Source organism: Nicotiana attenuata, chromosome 3, assembly GCF_001879085.1.
Source record: "Nicotiana attenuata strain UT chromosome 3, NIATTr2, whole genome shotgun sequence".
NCBI lineage: Eukaryota > Viridiplantae > Streptophyta > Magnoliopsida > Solanales > Solanaceae > Nicotiana > Nicotiana attenuata.
In genome coordinates this window covers 65,937,561-65,961,561 of record NC_031991.1, presented here as the reverse complement: position 1 = coordinate 65,961,561, position 24,001 = coordinate 65,937,561, and the positions used below count along the sequence as shown (strand labels likewise).

Here is a 24,001-nt window from a genome sequence, read left to right as displayed (position 1 = left end):
TTTTAAATTACTTTTCGAATCAGTAATTATGACTCAAATATTAATTTAATAAACCAACTTCATTTGGGTGGTGAAAATTAGATTTTTAACAAGCTTAAATATGTGGGTTTAAATTTCGAATTTGATTTTATGGGAAATTTGGAGTGGGTGTTATTTAGACTTGTTAGAAATAGTATAAGGAGGTTTTATATAAAATTTGAAGTCATTTAATGGAGATTTGGACTGGTTTTGAATAAGAATTGCAACTGAAAATCGTGGAAGAAGTTCGTCTACAGACGCTTGTATAAAGGTGTATAAAAGTGTATAACAATGTATAAGGTGTGTTTCTACACTCATATACAATATTATACAAGATTATACATAATTATACAAAAAACTGACTTCATCTTCTTTCTTGCGTCTTTTCTGAAATTTAATTCAAATCTTGCTCAAATCTACTCCAAATCACTTCAAATTTAAATTTTGTACTCCTTTTGATATTTTCAATCAATTGGAAAATACCCAATCCAAACAACTAACAAATTCAAAAAAACCCATTTTCAAAAGTAAAGCTTTGAATGATCTTCAATGGTGGACTTCTACTCTTCAATTTTCTTTCATTGCATGCAGGTGACACAAGAGGAGAAACAGAAAATATACGGTCCTTTGAAGCATATGTAAAAGATGTGAGAAGAAGAGAGAGAGTGAAAACAATAGTTGTGAGAACAAAGAATTAACTTCATAGCTTTTAGAAGCAATTGTTGTAAAAACATATATTTTGAATTTGCAAGTGCTTTCAAAATATGTACAATGTGAGCTAGGTAGGGTAAAACTTAAAAACATATGCCATTTTTTACTATGGTGTGAAGTCATGTGTATTTTCTTGTAATTCTTTCAATTATTTATTGACAGATATATCAATTTCACTCCGAAATTATGTGTCAAATTTAAATCCTCGAAAATATCATACCTATATTATCCAGCGCCTGTGACCCTTTTCGGACAAACTGAAAGTTGTGTGGCTGTCGCTGTGTGACCAAAACCCAAACCCAAACCTCCCGCTTCGTTCCTCACTTCCCCTAATCAACAGTTCCTTTGCCTTCCTGCAACCGCCTTTGTGTTTTTCCCCAGCATTATCTTCTTCACTCAAAGAACTAACCCTAAAATATATAAAAAGAGTATTTCAGTTCAATCTCTGGCCTGTTAACAACCAGTCGGTGTATGGAATCTGAAAATTATATTGCATTGGGTTTCTCTTCTTAATTTGTGCGACTTGGACTTAGACTGGATGAGCTCCCCATGCCTTTATTAGGTGAACGCTTTGAATTTTCGTTTTCTGTTTCTTTTCAAAGGGTCAATCTCATAACCTATCGCCTTTTAGGTATATATGTACTGAATTAACTATATATTTTTTTAATTCTTTATTGTGCAGATATTGCTACAACACAGCCTTGTTTTCAGAACAATGTCTGTTCAGTTAGTTCTAGAACCTTCTTTAGTACTAGGTTTGTATACAACAAGGAGTATAGGTTGTGGAATTCTTTCTGCATACCACAAAAAGCTCCAAATTCGAAAATTATGCTTTTTCGGGGTGGATTGATGATAAGGGCAGTAGCCACCCTCGAAAAAGGACCCACCAAAAACACACAAAGCAATGAGGAACAAAACAATTTTGGTGGTGTGAGGATGGGCAAATATTCAGGAAGCTCGAATTCTGCTGTTGCCGAGCAGCCAAGTGAGGATGATATGGAGTTGAATGACAGAGAGAAGTTGAGGAGGATGAGGATATCTAAAGCTAATAAAGGGAACACACCTTGGAATAAAGGCAGGAAACACAGTCCAGGTACTTAAAGCATGCCCCGGTGGTTCTTTTGAGTTGTTTGTTATGTGGATAAGGTTTTAATGTTTTCAAGCATGTTTGAACCATTTTGCAGAAACTTTACAACGGATTCGAGAGCGTACCAGACTTGCAATGCAGGATCCTAAGGTGATGTCATGTAAGCATAATTTTATGAATAAAGGAACAACAGATGAGGATCTGATTAAGAAGAGGGCACCCTTAAATAGCTCCAGAAACAGTAGAAGATATAGCACAATGACTTTAAAAAATTTGTGTAACATTTATCAGCATGTGAAGTTATACCGTCTTATGGTCGTTTGGTGAAGGTGTAATGCTAAATGTGGGGAGCCAAAGAAAAGATTATAGAACAGAAGTTGGAACTAAAACTAAGTTGGGTGTGAGCAGGATGTACAGATTACCATTTACGACTAGGGAAAAAGTTCGATCTTGCTTCAGCTGACAGATGTGTTTTGTGGTCATAATGTTAGGCTCAAACCCGTTTAAGAATGCACGGTGTGGGACTAGAGAATCAATACTCCTGATTACATTGTAGGCACATGCTGCCCGGGTATCTTGGAGACGTTTGAGATAATCGCATTTTCTATTTTTCATACTCTCATTATTTAGTGATTTTCTCTGTATGTTACTAATCTCAGTAAACTTCATTATGCATTTGTGGGAAAATAACTTAAGAGTCTCGGATATTGTGTCATCTGAGCATATGTGGTCATCTGGATATGTGTGGCTTAGTCCTGCCCAGCAAAGCTATATATATACCTTTAGGTGGCTTATCTGTATAGGGACATGTAAAAGTGATTTTGGAAGTCCACAATGAGGAGCAGCATAGGAGCTTCCAGCAATGTTGGACTGATACGTGCCATTCCAAATCTATGTCGGATAATCTTTGTGTTCCTTTGTGTGTTTTTGTATGAGTGTTTTGAATCTCCTTATTGTATTTTTTTCCCTTTGTGAATTTGTCAAGTTTGAATTCGGTTGTGAACTAACCATTTTATACTTGAAGAGCTCAATTCGCATAAAATGTTCCGTATCGAGGTAGAGTTCCTCTCTCCTAAATAGGAAAGATGTGGTTAGGTGATGATTCAATAAAAATCTTAAACTTGTATATTAGACAACTTTCTACTCATGCACAACAGGTAGTCTCATCTTCACTAGCTATGTTGATGATCTTGCTGCAACATTTTTGCCTAGGCAGGGTGTAACTTTTTCTTTCCCTTCATTTTGGCATCTGAAATAACCATTGTTTGATTTAGTGAACATCATAAGATATTGGTCATTTTTTTTCAGATTGTGCAAACGATGTAGTGAAATCTGAGATAACCAATTTTTAGTCAGCTACATTATCCATTTAACTTCAGACTTAAGTGTTTTTGTTTGTCAATATCACTAATAAGCTCTGATTTCACAGGTCAAAATGAAGCTAGTTAATCTGGGGCACGCTCAAAGGTGAGTTTGCAAAGTATTTTCGAAATTTTTGTTTTCCCTCTTTTGATAGAATTGTGGAGTCCAATAATCAAGCTGTGGGCGAAAAATGACAAGCCCACGACAAAATTCAGTATAAGCATATGGAATTTGTCTATTCTAATACTGAAATAACATAGCAATGATGGAAAAAAAACAATAGACAGTATTGGACAAACCAGTGCTTCCTGTTTCATGTAACTTGTGCTTCAATATATGAAGCTTAAGCTTCAGTAAAGTCACTGTGCCTAATTAGTGTGAAACAGAGACATTGTGAGGCCTTGCCTTTTGTTGACATGCATGGAATGTGCAAGTTTTAATTCTTGCTTGGGAATTCAGTTGAACCTAGTAACTTCATACTAATTCATATCCTTGTGAAAAAGAAATAAAAATCTTATCCTTAATTAATAAAATTATCACTTTATCTAGAACCTTAAAGTAAAAATGAAGATTTGGTGTTTCAGTTCAAACTACTAAAGAAGATCTTTTTTCTTAATTGCAGTGAGGAAACAAGGATCAAAATTGGTGTTGCTGTAAGGATGGGGTGGGAGAGGCGCCGTGGGAAGTTGATGCTCCAGGAAACTTGCCACTATGAGTGGCAAAATTTAATTGCAGAAGCTTCTAGGGGAGGCCTTCAGGGTGAGGAAGAGTTGCAGTGGGACTCTTATGAGATATTGAACGAACAGCTTGAGCAGGAGTGGATAAAGAGCGTTGAAGAAAGAAAAAATATGCCCAGGCAGAAGGGTAACAAGAGAGCTCCCAAATCTGCTGAACAGAGGAGGAAGATTTCAGAGGCCATTGCAGCCAAATGGGCTGATCCCGTAAGTGCTTATTTTTGTTGGACTAGACTTCTTTGTGTTTGGGAATAACTCCATCTTCTATAGATCTGCTGACATTTTTGTCATATATGCCAAGTATGAAAGTCCATGATCCTAGCTTACTTTTAAAAGTACTGCTTCAGCTTGAAATTGACGTGGTATAATCATATCTACCTTTGACTTAGGTCATAGTATAGTTTCATGGCTGTCAATTTGAACTTCCTCACATTTTTTATAATTTTCCATACCCGAATTTTAACCAAATCTACCTTCTTACAACTAGGAATACCGTACTCGGGTCCGTTCTGCTCTGAATAAATATCATGGCATAGTTGATGGGGTTGAAAGAAAACCAAGGCGAAGGCCTGTTAGTGATGGACAGACCAGAAAAAGAAGCCCTCCGAAAAAGAAAGCTGATGAAGTGGATAAATTAGTAAAGCTGGAGCCCAAGAGCCAGGTTCAACGTGTTCGATTGAGGAGAAAAAACACACCAATGTATAAGGATCCTTTGGCTAGTTCCAAGTTGGAAATGTTAAAGAATATAAGGGCACAGAGAGCAGCTATTGACCAGAAGAAGATTGAAGCCATTTTGAGAGCAAAGTAAGTTATAAAATCTTTGCTCTTAAATGACTTATTAATTTGACTCCTTTAGTCTTATTTGCTTCCTTACTCAGCCTGGTTCCATATGAGGTTTGTTCGACACTTTGTTTTCATGAACCTTAGCAAACCTGATAGAATTGCTTGCTAAATTGTGAATGATATATCCTGTCTTAATGAAGAAGTGTCTATTTTAATGCTTAAGACTAATCTGACCCCAAAAAGTCATTGACTAGAGTTATTAGTTAGTACATGATTAATAAGAGTTGGTCCATATAGTACAATGTTCCATCTAGGGGTGTTCGTCGGTACGGTACGGTACGGTATTTAGACATTTCAGTTCGGTATTTTCGGTATTCGGTTTTGTAAAAGGCTATACCAATACCGTACCTAATTAAATTCGATATGGTTCGGTTTTTCTCCTTTTGGGTTTCGGTTTATTCGGTTCGGTAACTTCGGTTTATTCGGTGTGAATACTAACTAGTGCATAGAGTCGCAGACGGTAATATTCTTAATTAAAGTACTCAAAAGTACAAAACTAAAAACGTTTGTTGACAAAAGTTTTGTCCATTACCAACAAATATCAACCTAGAGAGAGAAAACAATTAGAGAGTCAATTGATGAACTTAGAGAATAAAGGAATGTAAAATTTTAGTTTTCTTATATTTATGTTATAATTAATAAAATGTGTATTTTGTAATATAATATATATTTCGGTATGGTATCGGTATTTCGGTATTTCATTTTAAAATACCAAATACCATAGCTAATACCAATTCTTTTTTAAAACTTAAACCAAATACCATACCGAATACCAAAATATCGAATACCGATACCAAAATTTTTGGTTTCGGTACGGTAATTCGGTATTTACCAAATTATGCACAGCCCTAGTTCCATACTTCCATCTACTTTAATTAGATCTGCAAATGATACTCCTGTTTCCGTTTGGGGGATTTGAGTTTCTTGTCCTGTTTATTTCTAATGAATAATGTCATTATGCTTTGGTCTCTGTATTCATTACAGGACGCGAGGGAAGAATAATTTCCTTCGTCCCAGCTCCTCCATCTCCCCTCTGTCCCTGAAAATGAAAATAGCTTACTGAGAAAAAAGTGCAACTGTTGGATTTGATTGTAATGTATACTCATGTTGGTTAAATGAGAGATTAACGATAAAAAACTTTTGCTAGACTTGTGAGTGTTCGAATAAATATTTTGACTGGTGACCCTCACTTCTTCATAAAAAATAATGAACAAACATGTCAAATTTGTTTCTGATCAGGGAATGCTAAAATGGAAATTGCCTTCTCTTCCAACCTTTTTCACAGTCGTTAACTAAATTAACGAGGAAATGTGGTTAGTGCAACCAACTTTATAACAAAGTGAATGATTTAAATGCTGTTACATCTGCTAGATGGATAGTTAGCATACTGTAAGAGCGTCAGACATTACTGTGGAAGAAGCCATAAGCTTCAGACTGTAAAGAGTTAAATGTCAACACGTCAAAACGCAGGTCTAAATTATTAGAACAATTTCGATCTCTACTCACTGGTGTCTTTGGTATCAATCTGCTGGCTAGTACTTATAAGTTCTTGGTGTGTTGACAACGTTGCAGAGAATTGATAGCTGAGGCTGAGAAGGCTGCAGAGGCCCTGGAAATAGCTGCCCAGAAGAGCCCTGTTGCTCGTGCATCGCTCATTGAAACACGGAAGCTCATTTCTGAAGCAATCCAGTCCATTGAATCTATAGAGAACGAGGTGGCTTTTATAGATGGAAATCTTTCACCTCCTTCAACTGAGCTGGTAAGCCACGCTGCAGATGAGATTGGAGCTCTAGATGATGCTGGTGAAAGAATAAATGGTTGGCATGCTGTTATGCCTCTGGAAAGTGGTATCAATGATTTAGAAAATGGACAACATGCCTTGCAAGGTTTACTGAATGGTAAAAGCAGTGCTCTCTTGTCAAGCTCGGGTGAATATGACATACTGGGTGACAGGGACGAAGTCTATCAATTGATTTCCAGTGAGATATCTCCAGAAAAAGGAGCCAATATCACACAGCCCTCCACCTCCACTGAGAAACTTGATGGAGATGAAGCTAATGAAAGCCCAGGAGATGAAAAGAAACCACTTCCAAACGGATTGATATCTGAGTCAAAGATTGAGGAGGTGCCGAGTCAGCCCCCGATAACCACCACCAAGAAATGGGTACGTGGGAAGCTGGTTGAAGTAGGTGAAGGATCTTAGATTAGAAGAAGGAAAATGTGGAGTATCTGATTTACACACTTGGATTGCATCTCACGGGTGCAATATAGAGTAATAATTTATGGTTGCGACAAATTTTGACGAACACTTGTCTCTGCAAATCGTAGTCAAAGCTTCGCGCTGCTTGATAGTTGCAATAGGCTTTTCGTTCTCTAGTTCATGCTAGATACATATTCTCTTGTAATATTAATATATTTTCCATGACCATTTCTGTAAAGTTTCAGCATAGAACTGGCCGCAGTGTAATTTTAATTTTTATTCCAATTATGATGACATTTGATTCGTTTCTATAAATCTTAAAGCAAAACATGAGCAACTTAGATTACATGACCAACAAGAAGATACAGATAGCTGTTTTGACTATTACATCCGAATGCAGCGATCGAGTACAAAGTGATGGGCATGTCACAGAGCATCTGGATTTTGGGAGTTAAGGCTTTATGGGTTGATCGAGTTGGAGATAACATTCCAGTTCTTGAGTTGAGAGTCGATAGCATTCTCCAATTCTCGCCTCTTCCTTTCTTTCTCTTCCCTGGCTGGATTGATCTCCGCTTCAACTTGTTCCTTCTGCGACATAACATTCTAAATTACTACATGCTTCTCTAATTAAGCTTGCATTTTAGGCCTTAAAATTTCATTTGCAGCAATTGAGGTTAGAAGAGAAATGCGGGCACTTACGTCGACAACGTCAGGGATTGGAAGCTTGGTGCCGTGGACGGCGGAGCGGTTCGCTGCTTTACCGACGAGACGCAGTGTATTATGACGGAAAACGACTGCAGTAGTCCGCCATGTGTGTGGTACTTTCATCACTCCGTTCATTTCTTCTATTAACCCAACTTATTATTCTTCAGAGTAGCTCAACAACTAGCTATGTTCTTTTTAGTAAGAGAAAGTGAGAACAGGGAGAGTGTTCTGGACACTGACATTATGGCTATGCAGCCACGTGGCGTCTTCTTCTGACGTCTCGCTCTTTCTCGAGCTGTCTGTCCAGGTGTCTCTAGTTGATTCTCACACGGTGAACACATTTGAAGAAGTCACAAGTTTAGTTGTAGTACTGGTCCCAATTAGACCTTATTTATTCCGCTACTTAAATACTCCTTCCGTTTTAATTTACGTGAATTTAAATAATTTACGTGAATTTATTTAATAAACACGAAATTAAAAAAAAAAATGTAGAGTTTTGAAATTTGTGGTCCTAAACAATTTAAAAAGAGATCGATAGTATTTGTGTGGTTGGAAAAGATTCTCATTAAGGGTAGATTGTAAGTTTAAGCTAAATTATTTTCAAATTTAGAAATGGTCAATCTTTTTACAACGGATCAAAAAAGAAATAGGTTGACATAAACTGGAACAGAGGGAGTTGTACTTACTAACTACCATTTTTTTTCTTTCACGGCACAATATAAAGTTGTCGTAGGTACAAGCTAATTGTATTCGCTAGTTAAAAATATATAAACTATAATATATATTATATATACAAACGATAAATATATATTTAACTAGTGTTTGGCTATAAATTCCTAAATTTATTTTAGAAAATCTGATTTGTATGAAGTTTGGTTTGAAGATGAAAATTTGTTTGGACATAATTTTTTAAAACATATATATATATATATATATTGAAAAAAACATGAAATGTGACATATACTCGTAAGTTCTAAAACTATTAAAAAAATACCCAACAATACCAAACAAACAAACTTGATAATCTTGTATATGCAGAACCTTCATCTATGTCATTCATTATAATTATCACAAACCATAGTCTTGAACGTAGATAAATTTGGCACAAAATTATCATGTTTATGATGAACTACATAATACACTATTTCTAAAATCATAGCATCATATTTTAATATCAACTGCTAATAACACAATTACTAGCCATTTTAATTTGTCAAATTGCAATAATATTACAAGATCCATCAGTCCAAAAGAAAATGATAGTAATTAGCTGGTGGTTAGTTGGGTCATAATAGATGGTGAGTTTTTTTATAAAATACAAAAGTTTGGGGTAATTCTTGAAATTATTAAAAAAATCCAACAGTAATATTTTGTGCCCAAAAACAGGTCTAGCGCTAGTTTGGGGATTTGGAAATTTTATTTTCAAAATATGTCAAAATATGGATAAATTCTATAAACTAACAAGTTTTGCCAATTTTTTTTTCGAAAAAACCTGACAAAATCTATGATCAAACAGGGCCTAGTGACTGTGGCCTTTTTCACTAGTTGGTCCGACCATGTTATCTTCTGGGATTTTTACCTAGCTATACTGTAATAGAAACCTATTTACTACCTTTATTTAGGTTCCTTATTAATTACTTTATGTACTTATATTTACTAGTTTTATACAAAATCATAAAAAGGAGAAAATAAAAAATACCTTAAATATTGGGTATCAGTTACACTTAATCCCCTACATTTAAGATACTCTTCCTTTTTCCAAGGAAAATTATATATGTTATTGTACTTACCCAAAATCATCACCGTAAGAAACCCACTGAACCCCAAAATCATCACATCTCTTTGTACTTACCCACAGTAAGAAACCCATTGATACCCCTAATCTTTCTAACCCAAAAATCTCGCTTACTCACTCCTCGTCCACTGTTTATCCCCCCAAAATTGCAGATTCTTTCCTCTTCCAAAGCTGTTGATATACGATTTCTATCTTTATTCGTCCAAAATCTCTTTCTTATTTATACAAACAGAAGAAATTCGAAGATTTGCTCTACAATCAAGTTGTGGGTAAACTTCACTCTACATTAAAGTTGGTTTTAGGTTGAATTTCATAATGAAACTGGAGGAAGATGAAGTATCGGTATCGTATTACGATTGTATGATAAAGGTATCATAATTTTATCTGAGTTGTATTTGATACATCAATACCTAAGACAATTCTAATACAATACTAATACTATTAAAATACAACATTGTATTATAATTTAAGTTTAGAGTTGGTTCTAGGTGGATGTTTTAAATTGAAACTTGAAAAATATGAAGATAAAAGTTGTATCATAATTTTGAATTGTATCACAATTTATACCTAAAACAATAAATGATACAATACTAATACAAGTATAATACGATATTGTATCAGTTTAAGTTTAGAGTCGGTTTTAAGTTGTATCATAATTGCATCAGAATTGTGTAAGAATTCTTTCAGGATTGTATCAAATTTGTATGTGAATTATGAGCAGTTGTGAGACCGTGACGAATTTCACAGTTTGTATCACAAATACATGATAGTTACATATTAATTTAGTAGTATTGTATCAGTATTATTTTGGATATTAATGTACCATCTACAAGTTATATACAATTGTGATACAAGTATGATACAATTACATTTTACGTATTGATGTATCTAATACAATTAAATACAACTATGATACATTTATCATACAATTCCTGAATATTTTTTCATTTTCAGTGTTGTCCGGTCTCCCAACAAAAGAACGATGTAATTGATGATTTAATAATATAAAATTATCGAAAATGGTGGGAAGAGAGAAGATGGAGATTTTGGGCGAAGATTCAGGAATTTTGTTGTAAAAAAAAAAGGGAGAAAGAAGAGGAGAGGGGAAAAAAGGAAAGGATATAATTGAATCACTTAATTGAAGGCAGTAATAATGGTTGGGAGCCTTTTAAGGAGCAATCTATACAATTTGTAAGAAAAACCTAGATACATATTAAAAATTACAAAACATAGAGAATATTGGTAAATAAATTTCTAATATAGTATAGCTCGGTAAAAGTCCCTTATCTTTTGGACTGTGACCCTTCAAATAGCCCAGGCCCAACAATTGAATCTGGTTACGAAAGAGAACTGGACTTAACCACTATACCAACCATGTAACTATGCGCAGCCCAAGACTTTTGAGGGGCCAGGCAGATTGATGGCGGGTCAGTTTCTTCTACCGACAAACGACGATTTACTATGATTAATTTTCAGTAGTACTTCCTTCGGCCACACCCTTCCCTCCTAGAAATGCTTTACAAATCACAGTAGCAGTTGTTAACTTGACGGGACCACGCACCAAACAGATCTTATCAGTGTTCTTAGCTCACTGTTAACACTCCCCTCTGGCTCTGTTTACAGTGACAGCGTAGAGTATAAGAAATACTCCACTCTACTCATCAAAATTATCAAATGTGCATTCGAAATCCGTAGCAACATGATGAGAGACAGAGAATCCTCTGACGAAGAAGATGATCGAGAGAACTTGATCCAGCAAAATGACCATCCCAAATCTCCACTTCGCTCCACATTCCAAATCGACGACGTCAAGGACCGATTTGCTTTTAATCGGCGTTTTAATTTTACCTTTAGTAAGAGGTATTTCTTAGCAATTATTCTCCCAGTCTTAGTACTCATTCTTTATTTCATCACCGATATCAAAAACCTCTTCCAAACAACCGTTACAAACATCAAGTATGATGGTTCCATCAATTCTATGCGTGAGTCCGAATTGCGGGCTCTTTATTTGCTTAGACAGCAGCAATTAGGGCTTTTTAAGCTGTGGAACCACACATTAGCTAATGATACTTCTAGTACAGGATTAAGTAGCTTTGTTTCAAAGTCTTCTACTGTAGAAGATCTCAAATCTGACTTGCTTAGTCAGATTTCACTAAATAAACAAATTCAGCAAGCTCTTTTGTCTTCTCATCAATTAGGTAACTTGTTAATTACATCAGATAATTCTACGGACCCTAGTTTCGGTGGTTTAGGTAGGTGTCGGAAGGTGGATCACAACTTGTCACAGAGGAAAACTGTTGAGTGGAAACCGAGATCCGATAAATACTTGTTTGCTATTTGTGTCTCTGGTCAAATGTCAAACCATTTGATTTGTTTGGAAAAGCATATGTTCTTCGCGGCTCTGCTCAACCGCATTTTGGTTATTCCAAGCTCAAAAGTTGACTATGAGTTTAATCGAGTGTTGGATGTTGATCATATAAATAAATGCTTGGGGAGAGAAGTAGTTGTAACCTACGAGGAATTTGCAGAAAGACGAAAGAGCCACGTGCATATAGATAAGATCATTTGTTATTTCTCTCAGCCACAGCCTTGTTTTTTGGACGATGAACGTGTTAAGAAGTTAAAGTCGTTAGGAGTTTCTATGAATAAGCTTGAAGTTGCTTGGGATGAGGATGTTAAGAAGCCAAAGAAAAGGACTGTCCAAGATATAACGGCAAAATTTTCTACTGATGATGATGTTATTGCAATTGGTGATGTGTTCTTTGCTGATCTGGAGAAGGACTGGGTGATGCAGCCTGGTGGCCCCATTTCCCACAAATGCAAGACACTTATTGAGCCAAGTCGTCTTATTATGCTTACAGCCCAGCGTTTCGTCCAAACATTCTTGGGAGATAACTTTATCGCTCTACATTTCCGCAGACATGGTTTTCTGAAATTCTGGTACGTTTCTGTTCGATGCTGCATCTAGTGTTTATTATATGTTTCTTTTGCATCTGGCTTTTGTTGTATCTAATTTGTGTGATGTTCTTCTTCTTAGCAATGCCAAAAAGCCAAGTTGCTTCTATCCTGTTCCTCAAGCTGCAGATTGTATCAACCGTGTGATTGAGAGGGCCAATTCTCCAGTAATATATCTTTCCACAGATGCTGCAGAAAGTGAAACTGGTTTACTTCAGTCACTTGTTGTATTCAATGGGAAGATTGTACCCCTTGTTAAAAGGCCTGCTCGAAACTCAGCTGAAAAATGGGATGCTTTGTTGTACAGACATGGCCTTGAGGGAGATTCTCAGGTGAGTTAGAGTTTAAACCTTAGAGATGCATTTTCCCATATCCATATGCAGAATATTAAGAAATGACAATTATCTGTCACCACCAGTTGGTCACTTCAGTACTGGAACTTCTAGGCACTATCATTCTGGACCCAGCCTCTGGTCTCTAATCATGGTCTATGGAAGAGCAAATCTTGAATTCTTTGAGTCCAACCTGGATCTGTAGTGAAGTAAAATTTTAATTTCAATTCTATTTAGGGAAAGGTAGACTGGTATAGTAGATCTGGTCTAGTTTTATCTTGGATAATTTTGATCATCACATACTTGCATTGGATTCAAGTTTAACTGCTCTAAAATTGAGTTGATTCCAGCTGCAATTCAGTCTTAGCTAATAAGAATCAACTGAAAATAAGCGCAACAAAGCCATAAAGCTATGTGTATCCAAATTAATTTTATGGAATGGACCTAGCGTGATCTAGTTCTTTAGATTCCTTGACAAAGCCATTTGTTAACATGCACATGGCTCAGTAATGGAAAATGGATTGTAATACATAATATAGTTACTTAAATTCCGTGTGTTTCGTTTTAGTCTTATATTTTTATAGTGAAATTCTTGGATGGGATTTCGGCAAGGACAATGAAAACATAAGGCATAAGAAACATGTTTAGGTCGTATTTAGGTCCTCTAGACTGAGAGATCTAATATGTGATTGAAGGGTAGTAAAGCCTTGTTGGTAGCCAGAGTGATGGCTGTTAGAATGCTGTTACCGGTTGTGGCTGTTTTAGCTTATACAGAAAGGAAGAGGTGGCCTTGCTATGCGTTTAGAGGTGTTCGTAGTGTTTGTGGATTGGGAGGGTGGTGCGGTTGTTTGAGTCAGGAGGGGAAGGAGGACATGCAAAGTGGGAAGTTTGAGCCAATTTTCAGATAGATAACATGTGTTGTAAAAGTCTTTTGATGGTAAACAGTTATTTGGTTCTTGGTTGGTTATAGATGTCCTTTAATTCTGCATCGGCTTTGGTTGAATTTTCAACTTCTATTGCATTTAGAGTGAGCGTGTTTAAATGCAAGAACAAATTTAATTTCTTAGACATCAAGGTGATCACAGTATGAAAGTCAAACCGTAACTTCTCGAAGAAAGTCAATCGTCTAACATATGCATATAGCTCATGTTATTATCACCCACAGGGCACTGGCAGTGCATGAGCAGAACTCTTTCGTAAAGTCCGTGTTGCTTTCTCCTTTAGCTTTCTTGCATTCTCTTTTTGAATTTGGTGTTTTTCTTTTTTGCTTTTGGTCTTGCATACTCTTAGTTGTCTATTTCCTTCATTAAGGTGGATGCTATGCTGGACAAGACAATTTGTGCTATGTCTAGTGTGTTTATTGGATCATCAGGGTCTACTTTTACGGATGATATTTTGCGGCTTCGGAAGGACTGGGGATCTGCATCACTTTGTGACGAGTATCTATGCCAGGGTGAACTGCCAAATTTCATCGCAGATGATGAGTGAAACAGATAATGGTTGATCATATTTCTTCTAGTACTCCGCATGAGAGGCTTTTCTAAGCGAGTCACTATGCTTGAATCAATTGCTCTAACAAAGATTACTATGGAGTAAGAATGATATATGTTGTTCTAATGTTTGTTCCATACTTCTTTTCTCGATTCTTTGGCACAGATGGCCTGTTGGGCCGATTCTTTGGTCTGTATTCTATTGTATTATATTTGCTTAGCAGAGAGAGAATGTTTTGTTCTGAGTATCTGTTTTGTCTCTTGCCACTAGTTTTTAGCTTGTAGGCTTGCAAATACACATCTCAATAGTTGAGTATTTTATGACTTCACTTTCTTTTCTGGTAGAACATAAACTACCCTTTTTTCTAGTTTTTTTCTTTTTTTGCCTCTTACGATTTTCTATTTTACATACTGAGGTAATCATAAGTGCGTATATTCAGCGAAACATAAATGGACCATTCAAATATCGATAATGGTTAAAACAAGCGACTAATGTTTGCAAATTTCACTCACCAGTTTTTAATACATTATTTCATCCCTAATAGCTTCTACATCAACTCGAAGGATGGACTTCTGGTTTCAACTTCCACATGCAAAAATTTATTCTTCACTATGTCATACACCAAAGCGTTAAAATTTCTTATTTTATAATGAATAAATTTAGGCAAACATAAATAATACATGAGCGATTTCTGTATAACACATAGGCAATCTATGATTTTAAGAAATTAAGTGGGCGTATGGACATAAGAATTGTAAATTTCCAAAAAAAAGTGAAATGGTATTTGAAAATTAGAGTTGTGTTTGGACATGAATATAATTTTGGATTGTTTTTGAAGTTTTGTGAGTGATCTGAGTGAAAATTTTGAAAAACAGTTATTGAGATCATTAGGATACAAATATTGTATTATTCATAATTGTTTGGAGCAGTTGTACTTATAGCATTACGAGTAGTACCAAGCAGTTAGGTAGTTGGTTGAGTTAGTTAGACTTCCTAAAATTAATTAGTCGGTTAGTTGGGTTTAGGCTCCGTTCGTTTTTCCCTCCTCCGCTTTTGCATTGTATATATACACCTTAGTTGAGTTAATAAGATTGAGACTTTCATTTCCAAACTCATTTTTCCCTCTTCTCTCAAATGCTCTCGTTTTCTGTCTTCTCTTCCAAGTCTCCACTTACGCCATTGGAGCTCCTCTTGAGCTCAATTGTACGTTTGCTTTGTTGATTTTGATAACAGTTTTTTGGAGTTTTTTAAATTTTCGAAAAATTTCAAAATTCGTTTTCAAGTGAAAATTAAAATTTAATGGCCAAACACTGATTTAGAAAAAAAATAAAAAAAAAATTTGAAAAATAAAAAATGAAAGAATTCTTATGTCCAAACGGGCTCTAAAGATCATTGGAAATAACTCTAAAAGTATGCTCATAGTTGGCATCAAGTAACAACGGTGAAGAAGAGCGAACGAAGAAGAGCGAACAACGACAGGTGACACAGCAAAAAATCAACTTTTGGTTTTTGCTAAGTTACCCTTCTTTTGGTGTTAATTGTAATAAAAACCCATTAAGAGATGACGTGTCTTTGTCTTCATGAGTTAGTAAGGTTCACAGGGTCCTCAAACTAATTTTTTTACTTCAATGTCATAAACATCTACTATTACTCTTTGTAGGGGGGCATTTAACCAACTCTGAGTGTTAGTAAATAGTAACAGTCTAACAGACTACTACTTCAGAAAAATTGAATAAAGGTGCATCACTTGTCAAATGTTCTTATATGTACAATATATTTTCAACAGAAAACCATTCATGCTCTTATATGCTTTGACATAATAGTCTGTGTAGCAAATGGTGATTCTAATAATGAAAAATTTGAACAAATTGCCGCGAGTGATTATTTTTATTTTTAAGTAGTTGTTTTTAGGGCGAAATTCAAAAATAGTTAGATTTATAACTGGTCGTTCAAAAATAGCTCAGTTTCAAAAGTAATCGAAATTTAGCCACTTTTCATGTAAAGATAAATCTGAGCGAAAACACTGTTCAAAACCCGATACACCAGTATATTATGCTGGAGTTCCAGCATAAGTATACTTGAACTCCAGCCTATTATACTGGAGTTCCAGGATAATTATGCTGGAACTCCAGCATAATATGATGGAGTTCCAGCATAAGTACACTAGAACTCCAGCATAATATACTGGAGTTCCAGCAAGTATACCAGTCCAGCATAATATACTGGAGTTTGGAGCACCGGTGCTCCAGTCTTATACTGGAGCCAGCAAAATATACCAGTCCAGCATAATATGCTGGAGTTCATACACAGGTGCACCGAACTCCAGTATATTATGCTGGACCGGTCTCTGTTGCAGCAAAATAGTGGCTATTTTTCATTGACTTGGTAAACGCTGGCTATTTTTGAATGACCAGTCCGAAAACTGGCTATACCGTGCTATTTTGACTTGTTTTTAGTTAAAACCTTTAATTGTCGGACTGGGCTTAAAACGGGCGAGTCCAAGGACTTAACACGTCTCGGGTCTTATAGGCCGTAATGGGTCGTCAAAGTAAACCGACCCGCTTTATATATCGGACTATTCGTATTAGCAATTTGCTGGTACTACTATTATTCTCTGCTTGTTTCTCAAGAAAACAAAGAGACTTTTGCTTCTGAAGTAGAAGAAGATGGCACCCGCAGCAGAAATCGAGGATGAGATCAAGGACGAGAAGAACCCTCCGCCTCTTGATGAAGATGATATTGCTCTTCTCAAGACTTATGTACGGACTTTTCTTTCTCCTTATATAAAGCCCAATTTTTCGTATCTTGAAATGTATCTTTTTGTAGTCATAATTATTGTCACTCTGTTGTTACTTATTCGGAACGTCTAGATTACCTGGTGATATATTGATATAATAATGTCTCTGAATTTAGGATTGGGCTTGTATATGAAGCTTCTGAAGGGCTTGGGCCCCTGCACTTCTGAAAAGTTATTGAGCATCAGCAAAATATCTGTAGCTAGAAAGTGATTATTTGGTCCTTGTTTGATGTTTTCAGCATTATACCAGTTCCTTAGTTCCATCAATTGTAGCTAATGTGCCACTTATTCAGCTTGTTTCTGGGAGCTGGGACAGGAAGGAAAGTGGAAAGTGGAAAGTTTATGTATCTGTGCTCTGTTTAAAGGTCTTATGTTGAGTGCAAATAAGTTCAGTTTTGACAGGAAGCTGGGGGTGAACTGTGGCGAATCTAAGTAGAGTCAAGGGGCACCGAACCCCCTTTTTCAAGAAATTACACTGTCCAAATGGGGTAAAAATGATTTTTCTTGGTTATCTGTGAGCCTTTGCATCCCCTTGACATGAAGAAAATTTCAAGTGTAACGGTAAAGCGGGTTCAAAAGTTGCTTTAGATCAGATGTTTTAAATCCCAACTGCGACATCCTAGAACTTTTTCAAATCCCCTTGTATAAATTTTTGATTATCGCAACCGGTAGCAGTTAACTAAGTTGCCTTGGATGAAATGATGCTTTTTAGAACTAGGAGGAACATTTTGACTGTCTCCTACTTTAATTTGTGATTACAGGTCAATTATGAATGCATGTCTTTTAGGACTTCATTGATGTATTCTTGGTATAAGTAGAAAGGAGCTGGCAGTGGTGTATATGATACACATATATTCGTAAAAGTATATATTGGAGCTATCTTTGATTCTATTACTCCATTACCTGAACTAAATTATCTTACATCTTGGAGGGTTATTTACACGAGGATATGGCGTAATCAGGTGATAGGGTTATACAGTTCTTGCGATAAAATGTCATTTGTTTGGATAGACATGTGCATGAAAGCTATTCATGTAAAAAGTGTGTGATCTCATATCTATATATACTTGTGGTATGCCAGTACAAGCAGAGGAGCATACCAAGTCGTATGTATACTGAGTTCGACGAAAGAAAAGTAGACTACTTTTTGTTTCCCTTCTCAATTATAGTTTGGTGCCTTTTCTCTATAGGTTCACCTTTTGGAGAATCCCCTTTATTCATTTTCTAAAAAAAAATACACTAGCTAGTTTCTGTTCATTTTATTAAGATCGCATCTTTTATTAAATTATTAAAATGATTTTTGCAGGGTTTGGGGCCTTATTCAACAAGCATAAAGAAAGCTGAGAAGGAAATCTAGGAAATGGCAAAAAAGATAAATGATTTATGTGGTATGTATTTGTATATCTTAGTTTTGTTCTTTGTTGTTGAAATAATGGTACCTCTAATTGCATAATACTGCTCATTTGCCTCGAATTTGGTCTTCATTGTTTGAGGGCTAGCAAGAAAGAATAGGAAAAAAAGAGAACTTTTCTTATCCCTTATTTCTGTGATTTAATTTTATTCTGTTAAAAGGTGTGATGAGTTTTCCTACTTTTTCTTTTGCACAGTTCCTATAAATGTATGGTGAATTCTAATTTAGAATATCTGCAGGTATTAAGGAATCTGATACTGGGTTAGCTGCACCAAGTCAATGGGATCTAGTTTCTGATAAACAGATGATGCAGGAGGAGCAACCTCTTCAGGTTTGGTTTTCTGGAAATGAAAAGTGCATAAATCTTGTTAGTCAGATACCTTGAAGCTGTAACTAAATCTTTGGAGCAGGTGGCGAGGTGTACAAAGATAATTAACCCCAACACTGAAGATGCAAAATATGTTATAAACGTCAAGCAAATCGCAAAGGTCTTTTATCTTTTTTTTTTTTAAATATTGTATTGGCTGTATTACCTTCATTTCTAACTGTAATTCAATTTGTGTTGGTGTTTGGAGGCAGTTTGTCTAAGAAGCTCTTTGCAAACTGATCGTGAGATATAGAACTCTGCTTAAGCTGTAGTAAGCAGCATATTTTAGTTAGCAGCAAGACATAAATAAGAAGTTTGATGCTTCATGATTGGATATCTATCAGTCATCTTCCTATTCATCAAATTACATTGAATTTATTAACAGGATATTTTCCCTTGATATTGTCTTTAGCCTGAAGGCTTTGTGCTCTGTAGTTTCCTTTTTTTTTTGAGTATGTGATGTATTGCCATGAGAGAAGTGTTGCAGCACTGTTGGTTGGATCTATTTTTGCAATGGATCGTAATTACCTCATTTGAATGTGATCATTTCGTAACTGCAGTTTGTTGTTGGATTGGGTGATAAAGTTTCGCCAACTGATATAGAAGAAGGCATGCGAGTCGGGTATTTCTTCTTCTTCTTCTTCTTCTTCTTCTTCTTCTTCTTCTTCTTCTTTGCCTAGTGTAGATGTTCTTTAGCTCTTAGGTGGAACAAAGAACTTTAGGGGGGATATCTGTTTCTGTGTGTAACAATTTTAAATTAACTCGAGTCTTCTGCTCCTTTAAAAGTTAATTGACTCTTAGCTTGGCCATTTTGTTAATTTTGCAGTGTTGATCGGAATAAATATCAAATTCAGATTCCGTTGCCCCCCAAAATTGATCCAAGTGTCACAATGATGACTGTCGAGGAAAAGCCTGATGTGACATATAATGATGTTGGAGGATGCAAGGAGCAAATTGAAAAGATGCGAGAGGTGATGATGATTGTACATTATTCTGTTGTATTTCAGAGTGGTGTTCCTTTTCTTTTCCCTTTTTCCTCTTTGGTTGACGTTTGACAAATTGGTTTGTGTTCCTTCCCTTGCTTAAATTAACAACAGGTTGTTGAGCTTCCCATGCTTCACCCTGAAAAATTTGTCAAACTTGGAATTGATCCCCCTAAGGGCGTTCTCTGCTATGGTCCTCCTGGTACTGGGAAGACACTGCTTGCCAGAGCAGTTGCCAATCGTACTGATGCATGCTTCATTCGCGTCATTGGTAGTGAACTTGTTCAGAAATATGTTGGTGAGGGGGCTAGAATGGTTCGTGAATTATTCCAGGTTAGATGCACTCTCATCATATTATTTTTTCGATAACTGAGGAATTCCTTGTTGAGTTAGCTGGGCCAATCCAATTGACCCACTGTGCAAAACTCGGGAGAGTAATGGCCTGCCACTCTCCCCTGTTCCCACTTAAATACCAAAAGTCGTGTCTCTGACAGGGTTCAAACTCATCACATACGCCCAATCCACACGACTTGGGCTACATCTTCACCATTGAACCAAATCCTTGGGGAAAGATACACTCTTATTGTCAAACTCTATTAAGCAATGTTTAATGTAGCATTGATTCTTGACTAGTGCTTTGATATTATAGATGGCACGCTCCAAGAAGGCTTGCATAGTATTTTTCGATGAAGTAGATGCCATTGGAGGTGCACGATTTGATGATGGTGTGGGGGGAGACAATGAGGTTCAACGAACCATGCTTGAAATTGTGAACCAGCTTGATGGTTTTGATGCTCGAGGGAATATTAAAGTTCTCATGGCAACCAATAGGTTAGTTTGCCTATATGTTGCAAATTTATATTCTGGTACACTCATCTGCTTTTATTGTTGGTCTGTTTATGTTATTTCAAGTTTTGGTGATTAAAAATTGCAGCTATTGGTCCAATAAGTGTTGCACAGAGACATATATCGCTTTCCTCTGCATGTTTTTAAGTTGACTTCCTCTATGTTTGCTACTGAAAAGGCACATCTGGCTGGAACATCTGAAGTCCCTTGTGGGCTTGTGGCCCTCCTGATGTATTTTTTTCATTGACACTATGTTGTTCCTTCTCTTGTGCTCTTTTGGTTGTCTGAACTATTTCATCTTTTAATATGATGATCTCTATGTTTCACAGCTTGTTATCATTGTGCTCAAGCTCTAACCCCGTCCTTTTGTTTGCAGACCTGATACACTTGATCCAGCTTTATTACGTCCGGGACGATTGGATCGCAAAGTTGAATTTGGTCTGCCTGATCTGGAGAGTAGGACACAGATATTTAAGATCCATACGCGCACAATGAACTGTGAGCGGGATATTCGGTTTGAACTGTTGGCCCGTCTCTGTCCTAACTCTACAGGTAATGTCTCATACATATGAGTAGTATGTTCGACTTCTTGTTTATACAATAATACAGCTGACATTTTGATGATGGGCCTTAACTGTGTCTCTGATTGTAATGTCTGCCTCTCTTATTTTGCTAGCATAAAGACTATTCTATTATAGCGGCTGTTTGTGCTATATCATACTATTGTCATACTAGCTTCATCACCTATTCAAGTCCCAACTTCCTATTTTAGGTTGTCAGAAAATTTACAGGATTAACCATTAGAAGTTTAAAGAAATCAAATTCTCCTAATAATCTACTTAAATCAGGTTGGATATCTCTTCCCTTTTTTTCCAAGGTTGGATATTTTCTGTATAAGACCTAGTTATTAACTAGTATATTAATGTTCTTTTTTACCTCCACTATTATGATGTGTAATGAACTTCAAATTTTTTGAACTCTATAATATAAATTTGGTCCTATAACTTTTCTAATTCTCAATCCTAGTCTTCTGTCATTCTGTGACATGGTTGCCGTCTTTCTTGATAACTGATTCTTATCTCTCTATTTGTTCTATGGCAATTAACTATAATTAACAATAGTTAATTGCCATATTGGGAATTTGAAGGGCTTTAATGTTGTGGGAGAACTTAGATTAATTGCCATGTAGGCACAATGTGGGATGCATATCAGCAGCAATCACATTGCGGATAACATACATCTCCGTGTGCTACTGATGCACTACTTAAAACTGAAGTTGAGGTTGCAGCATCAAAGGGGGAATGTGTGGTAGTCAGTGATTTATTGGTTGAATATAGTGTATTTGATGCAGAAGGGTAATTTTGTCAGGCAAAAAACATCGTTACTAACTTTATGGCTCTATAATTCTAGGGTTATGACACAATGACAAATGGAGGTCTGGATATCAATTTTAATGGAATTAAAAAACAAGAGGGATTGTTGATAGCCCACTTGTGGGATTACACTGGATTTGTTGTTGTTGCAAGAGGGATTGTTGATAACTTAGAGACGAGGGGTTTACTTTAGTTATCACATTGGATAAAGTCTCTTATCAGTAAGCAGGTATACATGTATAGGCAGACGGAGATACACCCTAATATTCTATGGTTCTTTTTGTTCCAGGAGCTGACATTAGAAGCGTGTGCACGGAGGCTGGAATGTATGCTATTCGAGCGAGAAGGAAAACTGTTACGGAGAAAGACTTTTTAGATGCTGTCAATAAGGTCATTAAAGGGTATCAGAAGTTCAGTGCAACACCGAAGTACATGGTCTATAATTGAGCCTCTTTTTGGCTCTTGAAGAAGGAAACATGAGGCAATGAACAAAAAACGCGAGGGGCTTTCATTTGACCATGAAAATTATGAATTTCTGGGTGCTCGTGTTTATGCAGGATTTGCCGCGCTTATGCATTGTAATGGCTGATGATCTGTTGTCGGTACCAAAACTAGAAACTGTATTTCTCTGTTCCTGCTTGCATTCCTAGATTTGTAATGTGCTATATTCTGTTTTGGTTCCCGCTTTTACCCGTTTTAAAGAGGTCCATTCAGTTTTTGTTCTACGCATGCTTACTGGTAGATGTGTGTCACGCCCCGAACCTGGGCATGGACGTAACACGGCACCAGGTGCCTGACTACATGTGATCGAGCGAACCAACTGGCTGGCTGAATCAATATGTGATATCATAACATACTGAATGCGGAAGATGAACTAACACATGATGATATACTGAAAGTCTGGATGATATAAATCAAAGTGCGGAAATACTAATACAATTTTGAAATATATTTGTAGACCACATGGCTTAATATGAAAAGTCTGTGACTCTCTCTAGCTGTTACTCTAGTTTATGAAGCCTCTAATACAACACTGAAAATACTGACTGTCTGAAAATACTGAAGATCGTAAGGTAATGATAATGCCCCGAAAGAACTGGGGATCACCAAATAGCTGGTACGAGAATCCTAGTGTTCTGAATCGTCAACCTGTAAACCATTACCTGCATCGTGAGATGCAGGCCCCGGGCAAAAGGGACGTCAGTACATTTGAATTACACTGGTATGTAAAGCAACTGAAAGAAAGAATTATAAATGCTGAAACTGAAACTGAGCTGATAACTATCAAAACTGAACTGAAATGATAACTGATAATTGATAACTGAACTGAACAAAGGAAGTAAGGATATGAATACTCCCTCTTCTGAATGATGAACAACCTGTTTATCTGAATAAGCTACGGCCTCGGGCCCAATATATATGTGCACAAGCTAGGCCTCAGGCCCAAGTATATGTATACATAACTACGGCCTTAGGCCCAAAAATGCATAAAGCATAAACTATGGCCTCAGGCCCAAACATGCATAAAGCATAAACTACGGTCTCAGGCCCAAGTATGCATAAAGCATATAAACTACGGCCTCAGGCCCAAATACAGGTGTTCAACATTCAGGAACTGAGAATCAAACTGCAATACATGATAGTGAAATACTGAATCACACTGCGTTACATGATACTGGAATACTAGATCACACTGAGTTACATAATACTGGAATACTTAATCACACTGAGTTACACAATACTTGAATACTGAATAGGATTAGACTGAGACATGTATTCTTGAGCTGATTATGAACACTGAAACTTCAACTGTTTATGGCATACTGAGTAATCTATACTAAGACTCGGGGGCGTCAAACCCAAGTCTATAATGAATACGCACTGAGCTCACAACGTTCAGAATGAAAGTGGTGAACAAGTTATGAAGCTAGAGAATAGAAGTTCTACAACTATTCAAGGAACTAGGCTTAACTATATTTCTGAGGCAACTA

At 36.4% G+C, this 24,001-nt stretch overlaps 3 protein-coding genes across 3 annotated transcripts; all 3 read left to right on the top strand.

Moving 5' to 3' along the window:
- Nucleotides 890-7,262, top strand: LOC109223971. Its single transcript, XM_019388485.1, has 7 exons — nt 890-1,291; nt 1,412-1,822; nt 1,914-1,966; nt 3,246-3,283; nt 3,801-4,119; nt 4,400-4,716; nt 6,328-7,262. The coding sequence occupies exons 1-7, from the start codon at nt 1,279-1,281 to the stop codon at nt 6,956-6,958; spliced, it is 1,782 nt and encodes a 593-aa protein (XP_019244030.1). The 5' UTR covers nt 890-1,278; the 3' UTR covers nt 6,959-7,262.
- On the top strand, nt 10,884-14,561 carry LOC109223970. Its single transcript, XM_019388484.1, has 3 exons — nt 10,884-12,395; nt 12,493-12,742; nt 14,054-14,561. Exons 1-3 carry the CDS (start codon nt 11,155-11,157, stop codon nt 14,228-14,230), a joined length of 1,668 nt encoding a protein of 555 aa, XP_019244029.1. The 5' UTR covers nt 10,884-11,154; the 3' UTR covers nt 14,231-14,561.
- On the top strand, nt 16,822-22,733 carry LOC109223969 (26S protease regulatory subunit 7). The gene is made up of 10 exons (XM_019388482.1): nt 16,822-16,992; nt 18,337-18,418; nt 18,681-18,772; nt 18,852-18,929; nt 19,369-19,430; nt 19,635-19,779; nt 19,906-20,124; nt 20,441-20,622; nt 21,014-21,189; nt 22,300-22,733. The coding sequence occupies exons 2-10, from the start codon at nt 18,391-18,393 to the stop codon at nt 22,455-22,457; spliced, it is 1,140 nt and encodes a 379-aa protein (XP_019244027.1). The 5' UTR covers nt 16,822-16,992; nt 18,337-18,390; the 3' UTR covers nt 22,458-22,733.

Excerpts from the sequence above, each read along its gene's own strand:
- LOC109223969 (XM_019388482.1), top strand. The coding sequence starts at position 18,391 with ATGGCAAAAAAGATAAATGATTTATGTG. Across the intron at positions 19,431-19,634 it reads GAAGAAGGCATGCGAGTCGG|TGTTGATCGGAATAAATATC; the intron begins GTATTTCTTCTT and ends TTAATTTTGCAG. Across the intron at positions 20,623-21,013 it reads GTTCTCATGGCAACCAATAG|ACCTGATACACTTGATCCAG; the intron begins GTTAGTTTGCCT and ends TTTTGTTTGCAG.
- LOC109223971 (XM_019388485.1), top strand. Across the intron at positions 1,967-3,245 it reads TTGCAATGCAGGATCCTAAG|GTCAAAATGAAGCTAGTTAA; the intron begins GTGATGTCATGT and ends CTGATTTCACAG. Across the intron at positions 4,120-4,399 it reads CAGCCAAATGGGCTGATCCC|GAATACCGTACTCGGGTCCG; the intron begins GTAAGTGCTTAT and ends TCTTACAACTAG.
- LOC109223970 (XM_019388484.1), top strand. The coding sequence starts at position 11,155 with ATGATGAGAGACAGAGAATCCTCTGACGAAGAAGATGATCGAGAGAAC. Across the intron at positions 12,396-12,492 it reads CATGGTTTTCTGAAATTCTG|CAATGCCAAAAAGCCAAGTT; the intron begins GTACGTTTCTGT and ends TCTTCTTCTTAG. Across the intron at positions 12,743-14,053 it reads GCCTTGAGGGAGATTCTCAG|GTGGATGCTATGCTGGACAA; the intron begins GTGAGTTAGAGT and ends TCCTTCATTAAG.